Raw genomic sequence first — 13,519 nt, 5'->3', positions numbered from 1 at the left:
ATCTATATTGTAACTGCTGAAGAGGGATTTTCAGATCAAGGTTTAAGAGTGATATTGATCTATATTATAACTGGTTTAGAGGGATTTTCTGATCCTGTCACGCCCTGGCTCTGGGGACACTGTTATGTTGAGCCAGGGTGTGTAATTCTATGTTTGTATTTCTATGTTGGCCTGAGTGACTCCCAATCAGAGGAAACGAGTGTCAGCTGGTTGTCTCTGATTGGGAGCCATATTTAACTGTCTGTCTTTCACTTTGTGTTTGTGGTTTCTTGTTCTTGTTCGGTTTGTGTTAAACCGTAGACATCACGTTATCGTCCGTTGTTTTGATCGTGTGATCATTCTATTAATTAATATGTACGCATTCAACGCTGCGCCTTGGTCTCTCCCTGACGATCGTGACAGAAGAAACCACCAAGATGTGACCAAGCAGCGTGTCCAGGAGCCATCGCCAGGGAGATCTCTAACAGATCTCCTTCGCCTCCTCGACTGGGTCAAGCCGGATGAGGAGGAGAGGGGCTTGACATTGTGGCAGAAGGGCGAACGGCTGGCGAGGGACATGGAGACCTTGGCCACGGGTAGGAGTGAAGCCCAGAAAATTTTTTAGGGGGGCTAACGCCGTGGACGACGGGCCAGCAGGAGACCGCGGCAGAGCGGCCCAGCGGATTGGCAGAGGAGGCCGCCAGGTTACGGGGGCCACTGGTCGAAGAGGGGGTGGAAGATGTAGAGGCACGGCGAGAGGTACTGGCGTGTGTTGCCAGTCCGGTCCGGCCTGTTCCTGATCCCCACGTAGGGCCAGTGGTGTGTGTTCCCAGTACGGTCCGGCCTGTTCCTGCCACTCGCACCAAGTCTACGGTGCGCGTCGCCAGCCCAGTCCGGCCCATTCCTGCTCCCCGCACCAAGTCTGTGGTGCGTTTCGTCAGCCCTGTCCGGCCCGTTCCTGCTCTCCGCACCAAGTCTGTGGTGCACGTCGCCAGCCCAGTCCGGCCCGTTCCTGCTACCCGCACCAAGTCTGTGGTGCGTTTCGTCAGCCCTGTCCGGCCCGTTCCTGCTCTCCGCACCAAGTCTGTGGTGCGGCGTCGCCAGCCCAGTCCGGCCCGTTCCTGCTCCCCGCACCAAGTCTGTGGTGCGTTTCGTCAGCCCTGTCCGGCCCGTTCCTGCTCTCTGCACCAAGTCTGTGGTGCGCGTCGCCAGCCCAGTCCGGCCCGTTCCTGCCTCTCCGCACCAAGTCTGTGGTGCGCGTCGCCAGCCCAGTCCGGCCCATTCCTGCTCCCCGCACCAAGTCTGTGGTGCGTATCGTCAGCCCTGTCCGGCCCGCTCCTGCTCCCCACACCAAGCCAGTGGTGTGCGTGCGTCCAGTCCAGCACGGCCCGTGCCTGTTCCCCACACCAGCCAGTGGTGTGCGTCGTCGGTCCGGCACGGCCCGTGCCTGTTCCACTGGTGCCTGGTCCGGCACCGGTCAGATGCGTTACGCCGGAGCTAGAGCAATCCGCTCCATCAGTGTGCAGTCCAGCTCCGGCCAGCGGGGCCAGACCGGACCAGGGGTACTTTGGGGGGTTGGAGAGGGAGTGGGGATCAGGCCCCGAGCCGGATCCGCCGCCAAGGCGGAGTGCCCACCCGGTCCCTCCCCTGTGGTATTTAGTTGGCGCGGTCGGAGTCCGCGCCTTTAGGGGGTACTGTCACGCCCTGGCTCTGGGGACACTGTTATGTTGAGCCAGGGTGTGTAATTCTATGTTTGTATTTCTATGTTGGCCTGAGTGACTCCCAATCAGAGGCAACGAGTGTCAGCTGGTTGTCTCTGATTGGGAGCCATATTTAACTGTCTGTCTTTCACTTTGTGTTTGTGGTTTCTTGTTCTTGTTTGGTTTGTGTTAAACCGTAGACATCACGTTATCGTCCGTTGTTTTGATCGTGTGATCATTCTATTAATAAATATGTACGCATTCAACGCTGCGCCTTGGTCTCTCCCTGACGATCGTGACAGATCCAGGTTTAAGAGTGATATTGATCTATATTGTAACTGGTTTAGAGGGATTTTCAGATCCAGGTTTAAGAGTGATATTGGCTATAACTCTGCTCGACATGTTTCAATATAATTTATATCACAGAACCATAGAGCTGGGCGTGGTCTGTGATTTGAGATTTGAGATGGGTTACTGGTGCGGTACCAACTCATTTACATTTAACTCCTTTTTTAAATATTTTTTGAAAAGAAACATTGAACATCTAATAGTCAAATCATAGTATAAACGCATGTGAGCTGGTTCTACTCTTTGTGGTGAGAAACTGAGGGGTCGAGTATAATGCGTCAACCCTGTTACACAGAGATAGATAGGCTAGAAATGTTTTAACAATTACATCATTTGGGTGAAGCATGCAATTAATCAATCAATCAATCAATCAATTAATACAATTAATTTATAAAGCCCTTTTTACATCAGCAGTTGTTACAAAGTGCTTATTCAGAAACCCAGCCTAAAACCCCAAACAGCAGCAATGCAGATGTAGAAGCACAGTGGCTAGGAAAAACTCCCTAGAAAGGCAGGAACCTAGGAAGAAACCTAGAGAGGAACCAGGCTCTGAGGGGTGGCCAGTCCTCTACTGGCTGTGCCGGGTGGAGATTGTAACAGCACATGGCCATTAAGGCCAGATGTTCAAACGTTCATAGATGACCAGCAGGGTCAAATAATAATCACAGTGGTTATAGAGGGTGCAACAGGTCAGCATTTCAGGATTATTGTCAGTTGGCTTTTCATAGCTGAGCATTCAGAGGTCGAGACATTAGGAGAGAGAGACAGAGAGAGAGAGAGAGAGAGAGAGAGAGAGAGAGAGAGAGAGAGAGATGGTCGGGACAAGGTAGCATGTTGAACAGGTCAGGGTTCCATAGCAGCAGGCAGGACAGCAGAAACTGGATCAGCAGCATGACATTCAATTGGCTGATGTAGTCTTCCTGCAGAGCCGTGTCAACCAGTGAGGACGTGAAGTGATACCACAGGCTGACCGTAACCAAGTGTCACATCTCCTCGGTGACACGTCAGAACATACAGTGGGGAGAACAAGTATTTGATACACTGCCGAATTTGCAGGTTTTCCTACTTACAAAGCATGTAGAGGTCTGTAATTTTTTATCATAGGTACACTTCAACTGTGAGAGACGGAATCTAAAACAAAAATCCAGAAAATCACATTGTATGATTTTTAAGTAATTAATTTGCATTTTATTGCATGACATAAGTATTTGATACATCAGAAAAGCAGAACTTAATATTTGGTATAGAAACCTTTGTTTGCAATTACAGAGATCATATGTTTCCTGTAGGTCTTGACCAGGTTTGCACACACTGCAGCAGGGATTTTGGCACACTCCTCCATACAGACCTTCTCCAGATCCTTCAGGTTTCAGGGCTGTCGCTGGGCAATACGGACTTTCAGCTCCCTCCAAAGATTTTCTATTGGGTTCAGGTCTGGAGACTGGCTAGGCCACTCCAGGACCTTGAGATGCTTCTTACGGAGTTTCAGGGCTTTGGGATGCAAACTCAACATTGAAGAGACAGAGACATAGACATAGACATAGACATAGACATAGACATAGAGAGAGAGAGACAGAGACAGAGACGGAGAGAGAGAGAGAGAGAGAGAGAGAGAGAGAGAGAGAAAGAGAGAGAGAGAGAGAGAGAGAGAGAGAGAGAGAGAGAGAGAGAGAGAGAGAGAGAGAGAGAGAGAGAGAGAGAGCAGAGAGAGAGAGAGAGACAGAGACAGAGAGAGACAGAGAGAGAGAGAGAGACAGAGAGAGAGAGATGGTCGAAAACAGCAGGTCGGGGACAAGGTAGCATGTTGAACAGGTCAGGGTTCCATAGCAGCAGGCAGGACAGCAGAAACTGGATCAGCAGCATGACATTCAATTGGCTGATGTAGTCTTCCTGCAGTCACATGACCAGATCGCCCTCTAGTGGCCTCATGGGTGGAATGTTATTCATATTGTTCAGAATTCCATAATTAATAAACATTCTTTCAATAAACCCTCAGGAAATCCGGTGTTTCTATGTCAAACGATTTTGTTATATTTCAGTCTTCTGTGATGTATATAAAGTGTAATATTGGGATGCAAACTCAACATTGAATACATTTCAACTCTATATCTGACATGGTACAGGTGCCTTCTTTTTGTTAAGCCCATAACCATGTGTGTGAGGTGGATACTTTTGTTTCAAAGTAGATTTGTTTAAGACTACCAAGAAACACAGCGTCAGGATTTGGCGTAAACGGCATGAGTCCATGGCCCCATCCTTCCTGGTGTCGACGGTACCGGCTGGCGGTAGTGGTGTAATGGTGTGGGGAATGTTTTCCTGGCACACGTTGGGTCCCTTGATACCAATTTAGCAACGTTTTCATGCCCAAAGAATTCAGGCTGTTCTGGAGGCAAAGGGGGTCCGACCCGGTACTAGATGGGTGTACCTAATAAACTGGCCAGTGAGTGTATGTTGCCGTAAGATTTGGTGAAAAGTTGGTAGAATCTTACTCCAAATGATTCACAGCTGTAATGTCTGCCAAAGGTGCGTCCACCAAGTATTAACTCTGGGGTGTGAAGACATACGCAACCAAGACATTTTAGTTTTTCATTTTGTATTCATTTGGAACATTTTCAACACCAAAAATATTTCGGTAGGAGGATCGGTGGAAAAAAATTAATAAAGAATGTGCAGCAAAAAGTGAAGACTGTGCGTAGACTTTTACTACAGACTGTATATCCATAACAGATTATATTTGGATACAAACTGAAACAAGACAGCAAAGTACATACATTTTTTAATAATATTATCAAAATAAACTACATGTATCAACTAAGTAAACAATAAACCACTACATATAGTAGGTAAGTACAAATCAATCATCAACAACTGACAACGTCAGCAGTCCATCAACGTCCAGTATTATTACCCAAGATGGCCGCCTTCTGCCTTCAAGCATTTCTCAGAGGAAGAAGGGACAGGAAGTCTTGGTTACATTTGGCGTAGTCGGCAGGATGTCGACTATTCCTTTATCTTCCCTAATCCCTACCTTTTACACATGGGCATAAAGATCTTAACCTCTCCCATCTCAGCCAGCAGGGTGGTGTTGAAGGTGTTCCTCTGTCTCTCTGCACGTGGCCATGAAGATCTTAACCTCTCCCATCTCAGCCAGCAGTGTGGTGTTGAAGGTGTTCTTGAAGTCCTCAGTGAATCCCAGGTCTGTCGGAAAACGGACCTTGTTGGCCCAGATCAGAGTGGTTCCTAAGGGAAATAATATGCGTTGTTTAATGCTTTCATGCATTGCACTCTGGGATTTGTTGTACTTTTAAACTGTTCAATGAGACTATCAATGAATCAGCTATTCAACCAACCAATCAATAAATGAACCAATCAATCAAACAATAAATCAACCAATCAACCAATCAATCAATCAATCAACCAATCACCTGGACGGCAGAAGTATCTCATTGTGAACAGCAGCTCTTCCAGGTAGTCATGGTGATACACCACGTCAGCCGCCAGCACGTAGTCATAGCGATAGACGGATCTGGGGTAGATACGTTCCACGTCAGGACCCCAGGACAGAGCTGCAGCTTGGGGAGTGTACCTACAGTGCCCTCTTGTGTTACGGAGCAGGTTGGCTCTCAGGTTACCCAGGATCTCTGGCAGGTCTGTAGCTGTGACCCAGGCACCTGGGGACAGGTGACACTGTGTTAGTCAACTAACAGACACACAGGTGGCCAGTACCAAATCAACCCCTAGCCTTTAGTGACTAGGACACTTCATGCAGATCTGAAAAGATTGGATAGGTGTAAGTGGTATATAATGCCGGGACCTCCTCCACCTTACTAACCACCTTGATAGGACCTCCTCCACCTTGCTAACCACCTTGATAGGACCTCCTCCACCTTGCTAACCACCTTGATAGGACCTCCTCCACCTTGCTAACCACCTTGATAGGACCTCCTCCACCTTGCTAACCACCTTGATAGGACCTCCTCCACCTTGCTAACCACCTTGATAGGACCTCCTCCACCTAGCTGGCCACCTTCATAGGACCTCCTCCCTTCTTGATAGGACCTCCTCCACCTTGATAGGACCTCCTTCACCTTGATAGGACCTCCTCCACCTTGTTAGCCACCTTGATAGGACCTCCTCCACCTTGATAACCACCTTGATAGGACCTCCTTCACCTTGATAGGACCTCCTCCACCTTGTTAGCCACCTTGATAGGACCTCCTTCACCTTGATAGGACCTCCTTCACCTTGATAGGACCTCCTCCACCTTGATAGGACCTCCTCCACCTTGCTAACCACCTTGACATGACCTCCACCTTGATAGGACCTCCTCCACCTTGATAGGACCTCCTCCACCTTGATAGGACCTCCTCCACCTTGCTAACCACCTTGACATGACCTCCACCTTGATAGGACCTCCTCCACCTTGCTAACCACCTTGATAGGACCTCCTCCACCTGGATAGGACCTCCTCCACCTTGCTAACCACCTTGATAGGACCTCCTCCACCTTGATAGGACCTCCTCCACCTTGCTAGCCACATTGATATGACCTCCTTCACCTCGATAGGATCTCCTTCACCTTGATAGCACCTCCTCTACCTTGATAGGACCTCCTCCACCTTGCTAGCCACCTTGATAGGACCTCCTCCACCTTGATAGGACCTCCTCCACCTTGATAGGACCTCCTTGATAGGGCCTCCTCAACCTTGATAGGACTTCCTCCACCTTGCTGGCCACCTTGATAGGACCTCCTTCACCTTGATATGACCTCCTCCACCTTGATAGGACTTCCTCCACCTTGCTAGCCACCTTGATAGGACCTCCTTCACCTTGATATGACCTCCTCCACCTTGATAGGACTTCCTCCACCTTGATAGGACCTCCGCTGCCTTGATAGGACCTCCTCCGCCTTGATAGGACCTCCTCCACCTTGATAGGACTTCCTCCACCTTGATAGGACCACCGCTGCCTTGATAGGACCTCCTCCGCCTTGATAGGACCTCCTCCGCCTTGATAGGACCTCCTCCACCTTGATGGGACCTCCTCCACCTTGATATGACCTCCTCCACCTTGATAGGACCTCCTCCACCTTGCTAACCACCTTGACATGACCTCCACCTTGATAGGACCTCCTCCACCTTGATAGGACCTCCTCCACCTTGATAGGACCTCCTCCACCTTGCTAACCACCTTGACATGACCTCCACCTTGATAGGACCTCCTCCACCTTGCTAACCACCTTGATAGGACCTCCTCCACCTGGATAGGTCCTCCTCCACCTTGCTAACCACCTTGATAGGACCTCCTCCACCTTGATAGGACCTCCTCCACCTTGCTAACCACCTTGACATGACCTCCACCTTGATAGGACCTCCTCCACCTTGCTAACCACCTTGATAGGACCTCCTCCACCTGGATAGGTCCTCCTCCACCTTGCTAACCACCTTGATAGGACCTCCTCCACCTTGTTAGCCACCTTGATAGGACCTCCTTCACCTTGATAGGACCTCCTTCACCTTGATAGGACCTCCTCCACCTTGATAGGACCTCCTCCACCTTGCTAACCACCTTGACATGACCTCCACCTTGATAGGACCTCCTCCACCTTGATAGGACCTCCTCCACCTTGATAGGACCTCCTCCACCTTGCTAACCACCTTGACATGACCTCCACCTTGATAGGACCTCCTCCACCTTGCTAACCACCTTGATAGGACCTCCTCCACCTGGATAGGACCTCCTCCACCTTGCTAACCACCTTGATAGGACCTCCTCCCTACCTTGATAGAACCTCCTCCCACCTTGCTAGCCACATTGATATGACCTCCTTCACCTCGATCAGGGATCTCCTTCACCTTGATAGCACCTCCTCTACCTTGATAGGACCTCCTCCACCTTGCTAGCCACCTTGATAGGACCTCCTCCACCTTGATAGGACCTCCTCCACCTTGATAGGACCTCCTTGTTAGGGCCTCCTCAACCTTGATAGGACTTCCTCCACCTTGCTGGCCACCTTGATAGGACCTCCTTCACCTTGATATGACCTCCTCCACCTTGATAGGACTTCCTCCACCTTGCTAGCCACCTTGATAGGACCTCCTTCACCTTGATATGACCTCCTCCACCTTGATAGGACTTCCTCCACCTTGATAGGACCTCCGCTGCCTTGATAGGACCTCCTCCGCCTTGATAGGACCTCCTCCACCTTGATAGGACTTCCTCCACCTTGATAGGACCACCGCTGCCTTGATAGGACCTCCTCCGCCTTGATAGGACCTCCTCCGCCTTGATAGGACCTCCTCCACCTTGATGGGACCTCCTCCACCTTGATATGACCTCCTCCACCTTGATAGGACCTCCTCCACCTTGCTAACCACCTTGACATGACCTCCACCTTGATAGGACCTCCTCCACCTTGATAGGACCTCCTCCACCTTGATAGGACCTCCTCCACCTTGCTAACCACCTTGACATGACCTCCACCTTGATAGGACCTCCTCCACCTTGCTAACCACCTTGATAGGACCCTCCCCTCCACCTGAATAGGGTCCTCCCTCCACCTGCTAACCACCCCTTGATAGGACCTCCTCCACCTTGATCAGACCTCCTCCACCTTGCTAGCCACATTGATACGGCATCCTTCACCTCGATAGAATCTCCTTCACCTTGATAGCACCTCCTCTACCTTGATAGGACCTCCTCCACCTTGCTAGCCACCTTGATAGGACCTCCTCCACCTTGATAGGACCTCCTCCACCTTGATAGGACCTCCTTGATAGGGCCTCCTCAACCTTGATAGGACTTCCTCCACCTTGCTGGCCACCTTGATAGGACCTCCTTCACCTTGATATGACCTCCTCCACCTTGATAGGACTTCCTCCACCTTGCTAGCCACCTTGATAGGACCTCCTTCACCTTGATATGACCTCCTCCACCTTGATAGGACTTCCTCCACCTTGATAGGACCTCCGCTGCCTTGATAGGACCTCCTCCGCCTTGATATGACCTCCTCCACCTTGATAGGACCTCCTCCACCTTGCTGGCCACCTTGATAGGACCTCCTCCACCTTGATAGGACCTCCTCCACCTTGCTAACCACCTTGATAGGACCTCCTCCACCTTGCTAACACCTTGATAGGACCTCCTCCACCTTGATAGGACCTCCTTCACCTTGCTAGGACCTCCTCCATCTTGCTAACCACCTTGATAGGACCTCCTCCACCTTAATAGGACCTCCTCCACCTTGATAGGACCTCCTCCACCTTGATAGAACCTCCTCCACCTTCCAACCACCTTGATAGGACCTCCCTCCACCTTGCTAGGACCTCCTCCACCTTGATTGGACCTCCTCCACCTTGCCAACCACCTTGATAGACCCTCCTCCACCTTGGCTAGGACCTCCCTCCACCCCTTGATAGGACCTCCTCCACCTTGCTGAACCACCTTGATAGGACCTCCTCCACCTTGATAGGACCTCCTTCACCTTGATAGGACCTCCTTCTTCTTGATAGGACCTCCTCCACCTTGATAGACCTCCTCCACCTTGGATAGGACCTCCTCCACCTTGGATAGGACCTCCTCCACCTTGCTAGCCACCTTGGAGAGGCTAGGTAGAGTTTTCATCACATCACTTTGCACCTCTCCAATGCTCTCAGATAAATGCCTATGTCTAGGACAGTAGTGTAGAGTCTGGTCAGACTCACCTAGAGTGTGGCAACAATAGACACCTAGGCCAGGTCCTGCTCCTAGCTCCAGCACTGCCTTGTCCACCAGATTCAACTGCTCAACGTTGGTCTCTAGGTAGTGACACAGAGCCAACGCCTACAGGCAACCAGAGTTACTATAGCAACCATCGTTATAGTTGTTATAAACGTCATTAATCATCATCCATCCATCCACACTGTGAAAAATACAGGCAACCAGAGTTACTATAGCAACATTATTATAGTTATCTATTATTATCAAATCTATTATCACGAATCATCTTGCATCCATCCCACCTACCCATCCATCCTCCATCCACCCATCCACCCACCCCCACCACCACCACCATCATCATCATCATTAAGTACGTTATCCTCCATCCTCCACTGAACGTCATGTTAAATAGTAGACTAACTCACCGCTGGCCAGATGACAGCGCCAGTAGAGTCCAAGGCCTCAAAGATGCTGATCTCCTGTCCTCGTAGCAGAACACCTCTTTACCGAACTTGGAGTAGGTAGTGGGGACCCAGGCCTGCTTCTTCTGGTGCTGGGGTTCAGTCTCCTTGGCTTTGGCATCTTTGGCATCTTCCTCCCTCCTCGTCTTCCCTTCACGATCACAGTTCTCTCCTCGCTGTCTTTCACTGTTGTCCCGCTATCATCTTCCTCATGTCATCTTCCTCCTCCTCCTCTTCTTTCGTGGAAAGCAGTTTCCTTCTCATCTTTGTGAGTGTGCATAAAGGATCCAGTAGAAATCTGAGAAAACGATTATTTTCCTTCAGCTGCACTGGATTGATCTACAGCAGTACTGAAGTTGAAATGGCAGGTTGGCTACTCATTTTACCAGTCAGCACTCTTCGCTCAGTCTCTCTCTTTAAACCCATCCAACTTTGTTTTTATCTCTCCCCCCTCCCCTCCCCTTCACCCCCCCCACATGTTTATACACATAATATTGCTAACAGCCTTCAAAGCCCAGTCTGTAATAAACCCTAGTTAGATCCTTCCACCCTCCCCCATCCCCATATACTCTCACAGTGTTCACGAAACACCTATCTTTAATCCTTTATTTCCACATTTACATTTTGTGACATTTTGCATCGCTCTTATCCAGACGATTTACAGTTAGGTGAGTCATACATTTTTATTTTCATCTTTATCGTATCACCATCACCTACCTCTGCAAGTCTTTTTATTTTCCTTAGTCCAGTGGGTTTTGAACTCAACCCTCCACTTTACTATCTTGGTTTTCCATCTCGTATGAATTAATAATATTTTTATCTCTTCTTGTTGATCTTCTAACTGCCATCTTGGGTTCTCAAGTCGGGTTTTAACTTTATCAAATTCAGAATCCTGCTACACTCATCACACCAATCGCACCTATATTTAAATAACCATCTAAAACAAACACACAACACTGTTTTTAGATTTAAAGCAAACAATATCCAAATCACCATACTGTCAACTCCACATCTCCCTATACATTAAGTGGATATTATTTGGTTCAAATATTTTATTTTAATTGGTTTCAGAGTCATACAACTAGGACGCGTAAAATTAACAGCCGCCCGCCAAATAGGGTAGATTTTGGCAATGGGTTAAGATTTTTATTCCACCAGTCACATTGGCAGGTGGTTTAGGGAGGTCAGGCTTTAAGGTCTCCACCCGTACCCACATTCCACTTTAATTAATTTAAATCAAATCTGACACATTTCACATTAGCAAAATACTCAGTGTTTTCAATTTTTCTGCCGTTTTGTTTTCTGCTGATGATCACTCAAACTATAAATCCTATACCTCCTCCTGCCTGGCTGGTGGGCTGTTTCATTTGCTGCTCAACAAGCTAGGTTGTTTTTCAGCGTTTCAGTTTGCTCCAACAAGCTGGGTTGTTCTTCAGCGTTTCTTTGCTCCAACTCAAGCTAGGTTGTTTTCCCATCGTTTCAGTTTGCTCCAACGAGCTAGGTTGTTCTTCAATTTCCTTTGCTCCAACTGCAAGTGTTGTTCTTACGTTTCATTTCGCTCCAACAAGCTAGGTTGTTCTTCAAAAATGTTTCAGTTTACTCCAACAACTTTTTTTCCAGCGTTTCAGTTTGCTCAACAAGTGGTTGTTCTTCCTTATCAGTTTGATCCAACAAGGCGGAACATTTAAACCCCCACCTCTTTAAGGAATACTGGGATATATTAATCCTTCTCCCCCAAAAAAAAAAAAAAAAAAATTGTAAAGTATTTTAAGTTATAACCAATTTTATCCTCTGGATAAGCTCTGCTAAATAATAAATGTAAATGTAAATATAATGGGGGGAGCATGATTACAGTGAATGTGGAAGCATGTGAGAGGTTAAGTGCTAAAATTGTGGGGGAGGAACATAGTATTTGTGATCCTCAGAAGTTGATTTATTTGGTTTTACATTTTATTTTCATGTAGTACAAAATTGGCCAATCATGATTGATGTACATTCCGCACAGTAGGTGGCGACATGCACTTACTTTGTTTGACACGCTCATGATGTCATAGAAGAAGAAGACTCCGCCCTCTCTTTTTCTCTCTCTTTCATCCTTTAACCCTCTCCATTTCCTTCCTGCGTAACTAACTGTCTGTTAGGGCTGGGGTCAATTAAATTGGGAGGGGGTTCAGGTAGTGATTTAAATATTCCAAAAATCACTAGCACATATTTATCTGTTCAGGTGTATGTGAATAATGCTGCTTATTTTATGATACGTCCTGATATATTTTATTAAAAGCTTTCCATCTCGACCTATGTGGCCTCCATCAGAAAAAAGCTCAGCCCTCTTGCCTTTGTCCAATAAAATAATTTCCTTTTGGCGGACCTGCACCCATAAAACTGTTGTTGGAATGAAGAGCAAGGGAGGAGGGGGAGGGAGGAGGGGAATGTGGAGAGGAGGGAGAGAGGAGGGCGGGGGGGGGGGGGGGAGGGGGGGGGGGGGGGGGGGGGGGGGGGGGGGGGGGGGAGGGAGGAGGGGGGGGGGGGGGGGGGGGGGAGGTAGGGTAGGGGGAAAAAAAGAGAGAGCCTATTAATTATGTTTTAACTGACCATAGTGCAAAAGCAAAGTGCAAAGTGCAAATCTTACATTTTTTTGTAATATTTACTTTTATTGTTTACGTATTTTTGCACATAAATGCTTCAGTGAAAAGCATTGCCCTTATTATGTAAACAGTTACACAAACTTTAGCTAACATCAGCCACTCTACTAAATTTCCAAACCAAATCACCTTTCACGTCAACACTTTCCTCTCTCTTCTCCCCTCCTGTCCACATATCCTCCTCTCCTCTCCTCCTCTTCTCCTCTCTTCTCCTCCTCCTCTCCTCCTCTTCTTTTCCTCTTTCCTCTCTTCTCTTCTCATTATATCTCGTCCTCTCCTCTCTCCTCTCTATCTCCTCCTCTTCTCTCCTCTCTTCTCTTCTCGTATCAAATCTCCTCCTCTCTCCTCTCTTCTCCTCCTCCTCTCTTCTCATCCTCCCTCTCTTCTCCTCCTCCTCTCTTCTCCTCCTCCTTCCTCTCTTCTCCTCCTCCTCTCTTCTCATCCTCCCTCCTCTTCTCCTTCTCCTCATCCTCTCTCCTCCTCTCTTCTTTTCTCTTCCTCTCTTCTCCTCCTCCTCTCACCTCCTCCTCACTTCTCCTCTCTCCTCCCTCTCTCTTTCTCTTCTTTCCTGCTCTCTTCTCCTCCACTCCTCTCTTTTCTCCTCTCTTCTCTCCCTCTCCTTCTCTTTCTTCTTCCCCTCTCCTCTCTCTCTTCTTTCCCTCTCCTCTCTCTCTTTTTTCTCTTCCCCTCTC

General features: G+C 48.4%; 1 protein-coding gene and 1 long non-coding RNA gene across 2 annotated transcripts; both read right to left on the bottom strand.

Moving 5' to 3' along the window:
• Window positions 1-4,872: 4,872 nt before the first annotated feature.
• Window positions 4,873-11,739, bottom strand: LOC121563196 (protein-lysine methyltransferase METTL21C). Its single transcript, XM_045218264.1, is given in 6 exon segments — window positions 4,873-5,267; window positions 5,453-5,698; window positions 9,730-9,847; window positions 10,150-10,211; window positions 10,214-10,336; window positions 11,733-11,739. Coding segments are annotated over 6 exon segments (729 nt in total). The 3' UTR covers window positions 4,873-5,094.
• Window positions 6,268-6,890, bottom strand: LOC123487123. The gene is made up of 3 exons (XR_006659623.1): window positions 6,678-6,890; window positions 6,502-6,645; window positions 6,268-6,360 (listed from the first exon to the last, which is right to left on the bottom strand). It is a non-coding gene; the product is annotated as an uncharacterized LOC123487123 (long non-coding RNA).
• Window positions 11,740-13,519: the final 1,780 nt, after the last annotated feature.

The sequence above is a fragment of the Coregonus clupeaformis genome, unplaced genomic scaffold (assembly GCF_020615455.1).
Source record: "Coregonus clupeaformis isolate EN_2021a unplaced genomic scaffold, ASM2061545v1 scaf1472, whole genome shotgun sequence".
Lineage (NCBI taxonomy): Eukaryota > Metazoa > Chordata > Actinopteri > Salmoniformes > Salmonidae > Coregonus > Coregonus clupeaformis.
This window is presented reverse-complemented; position numbering and strand designations above follow the sequence as displayed.